Below are 3484 nucleotides of genomic sequence, written 5' to 3'. Positions count from 1 at the left end.
CAGCCCGCCCCCTCCCCACCCCGATTGGCTCCGCTCCCGGGGGACTCCGGGTGGGACCCGCGCGTCCCCGCCGCCTCCTGTCCTCTCCTCACCCGCCCGCGCTCCCGGCCCACGACCCCCAGCATCCCCTAGCCCAAGACCCCCGGAGTGAGCGGAGACAGGCCAAGAGGAAGCCAGGGGCACCTCCTCCTGACAGGTGACGGGCGCTGTCAGTCAGCCCAACATCCTCGGCCTTGACCAATGGGCTGCCTTCTCCTCTCACCCCCCCCCCCCTCCCGCGCGGCGCCGGCGTCGGCGGCTGGGCCAGCCCCTCCTCCCCCCATCCCCTCCGCCAAGCCCGTCGGCCCAGCACTCACTGTTGAGGCCGGCTGGCGGGGGCAAAGACTGCTCCCCTTCCTCGCAGTTGTTGTTGTTATTGTGCAGGGGCGGCGGCGGCTCGACTAAGTGGGACGACATGGTCGGGCGACTGGAAAGCTACGGCCGCAGCAGGACCGTCTCCGGTTCTCCGGCAGCAACACAACAAGCCGAGTCCCCCGCCCCCTTTTCTGCGCCTGCGCAGTCCCTCCCCCGCCCTGACGTCAGGGCCCGCCCAGACCACGTGATGACAACACAACAAGCGGCGGGGCGGGGCAGAGGGCGTCGCCCTGTAGGCCCCAGACCTGCGGACGCGCGAGTCACGCTGACCGGCGCGCCGGGAACGAATTCCTGCCAGTAATTGGACTGACCCGACAGCGTGAGTTATGCGGGTGGCACTGGGCTGGAGGACAGGGAGACGTGTGTAACGAGGACGTGTGCTCACGTGTTGGCGCCCACATTCCTCCCACACGGGCAGTCCCACATCGTCTTCTCCTGTGCCTGAGCAGTTCTTTTTCTGACGTCTGTAACGACTCACCTCTGGAGTAGGTACTGTGGTGACAGAAGGGAAGCCAACAACCCCAGTCGTAAACCTAAAATAAGGCTGGCGAAACATAAATACTTCCAGTGGGAAACAATATAAGGCCCCTCAGACCTTTTAGTTATTACAGAATTTTTAAAATTTTAATTACAAAGGTAACACACCGTCATTGGAACACCAAGACAGACAGACAGACTTCGCCTATCCTATTTCTGGGACATGACATGGGAAGCCATGTATCCTGTGGTGGTTGACACTAAACTTTACATTCTTAAACACTCCACCTACTGTTTTCAAAAGCTTCACCCATTCTGGATAGTTCATATTAATGGAATCATACAATATATGACCTTTTGTGTCTGGATTCTTTCACTTAGCATAATGTTTTTGAGGTTTATCTACATTGTAGCTTGTACCGCTACTCCATACCTTCCTTTGGCTGGGTAATACTCCATTGTATGTATAGACTGCATTTTGTTTATCCATACTTATGTTGATAGACGTTTGACCCGTCTCCACCTTTTGGCTATTGTGCATAGTGCTACCGTGAACATTTGTGTACAAGGATTTGTGTGAATACCTGTTTTTAATTCTTCTGGGTATATACCTGGGAGTGGAATTGTTGTGTCATATGGTAATTCTGCGTTTAATTTTATGAGGAACTGCCAAACTGTCTTCCACAGGGGCTATACTATTTTACATAAAACCACCAGCAATGTATTTGGGTTTCAGTTTCTCTGGATACTAGACCCTTACTCAGTAGAGCTGGTCCTGATTATTCTCACACTCCGTATTTGCAAATTTGTATACTTGCTAAAATTTATTTGTAACCCCCAAGTCACTACTTGCAGTGCTTTCATGGTCATTTGTGGACATGGGCAGAGTGGTGAAAAATTTGAATTGGCTGACATCTGACATGCATGTGCCCAGCTGAGGTCCAACAAGGCAACACTCTGCCTTTTTGTTTTAGCTCTCATATTGTGAATAAGTGCCCTTCTGGTGGTCTATTAAATGCCATTATTTTTGCATTTTGTGTTTTTTGTTGATGATTTTGTTGTTTAAAATGGTCTTCAAGCATAGTGTTGAAGTACTTTGTATGTCCCTCAGTGCAAGGCGGCTGTAATGTGTCTTACAGAGAAAATACATGTTTAGAGAAGCTTCATTCAGGCATGAGTGATAGTGCTGCTGGTTATGAGTTCCATGTTAATGAATCAACAATACATATCATATAAGATGTCCTTAAGCTGAAACACACATAAAACAAAATTATGTATTAATTGGTCAATGAAAATGTGACCAGAAGCTTACAGGAACCTAACGCTGTATTTCTCCTAAGAGCAATGGCTCATTATTGGTAATTCACTATTCTCAGCAACTTTATAGAATGTAGCTACTGAGAACAATGAGAATCAACTGTATGTGATGTGCAAATATTTTCTCCCAGTCTGTAAGTGATCTTTTCACTTTCTTGATAATGTCCATTGCTATACAGGATTTTAATTTTTACATAGTGTAGTTTATCTGTTTTTAGGTCATAAATATTTAGCCCTGTGTTTTCTTATGAGAATTTTATAGCTTTAGCTTTTATATTTAGGTCATTGATCCAGTTTGAGTTAACTTTTGTATATGATGTGAGGTAGAGATCCAGCTCCATGTTTTTGCATGTGAGTACCCAGTTTTCCAAGCACCATTTCTTAAAGAGGCCATTCTTGCCCTCATTGGATAGTCTTGGCACCCTGCGGAAAATCATTTGGTCATAGATGTGTGGCTTTATTTCTGGACTCTCAATTTTATTCCACTAGTCTGTATGTCTATCCTTATGACAGTACCACTGTTTTGATTACTTATATATATATATATATATATATATAGTAAGCTTTAAAATTGGGAAGTGTAAATCTTCCAACTTCATTCTTTTTCAATAACATTCTATCTATTCAAGGCCCCCAGAAATTCCATATGAATTTGAGGATCAGCTTTTCTATTTCTGGAAAGGAGGCCATTGGAATGTTTCATTGAATATGTAGATCTCTTTGGGTAGTGTTGCCATCTTAACAATATTAAGTCTTCCAATCTCTGAACATCAAACATCTTTCCATGTATTTAGATTTGCTTTAATGTCTTTCAGCAATTTCTGTATGTTTCAGTGTATAAGTCTTTCATCTCCTTCGTTAAATTCATTCTTGGGTATCTTACTCTTTTGTGTGCAATTGTAAATTAATTGTTTTCTTAATTTCCTTTTCATATTATTCATTGCTGATGTATAAAAACACTAGGGATTTTTGTGTGTTGATCTTGTACCCTGCAAGTTGGCTACATTTGTTTATTATTAGCTCTAGTAGCTTTAAAAAAGTCTTTGTGATTTTCTATGCTTAGGATCATGTCAACTGCAAGTACAGATAGTTTTACTTCTCCCTTTCTAATTGGATGCCTTTTATTTATTTTTCTTGCCTAGAACTTCCAGTACAACGTTGAATAGCAATGGTGAAAGCAGACATCCTTGTCTTTTTGATGATCTTAGGAGAAAAGCTTTCAGTCTTTTACCACTGAGTGTGATGTTGGCTGTGGGTTTTTCATACATGCTTTTTG

At 44.3% G+C, this 3484-nt stretch overlaps 1 protein-coding gene across 1 annotated transcript in view; it reads right to left on the bottom strand.

The window, feature by feature from the left end:
* The window catches only part of BNIP3L (BCL2/adenovirus E1B 19kDa interacting protein 3-like), an 18648-nt gene extending 17958 nt beyond the window's left edge, over positions 1 to 690 (bottom strand). The window contains exon 1 of the mRNA XM_012662986.1: positions 357 to 690. Within this exon, the coding sequence (XP_012518440.1) occupies positions 357 to 456 (100 nt within the window). The 5' untranslated portion in view covers positions 457 to 690. The remainder of the gene's footprint in view (positions 1 to 356) is intronic.
* Positions 691 to 3484: the final 2794 nt, after the last annotated feature.

This window comes from Propithecus coquereli, unplaced genomic scaffold (genome assembly GCF_000956105.1).
Source record: "Propithecus coquereli isolate 6110/MARCELLA unplaced genomic scaffold, Pcoq_1.0 Scaffold79, whole genome shotgun sequence".
NCBI lineage: Eukaryota > Metazoa > Chordata > Mammalia > Primates > Indriidae > Propithecus > Propithecus coquereli.
Note: the sequence above shows the minus strand (reverse complement) of the source record. Positions and strands in the feature narration are given on the sequence as shown.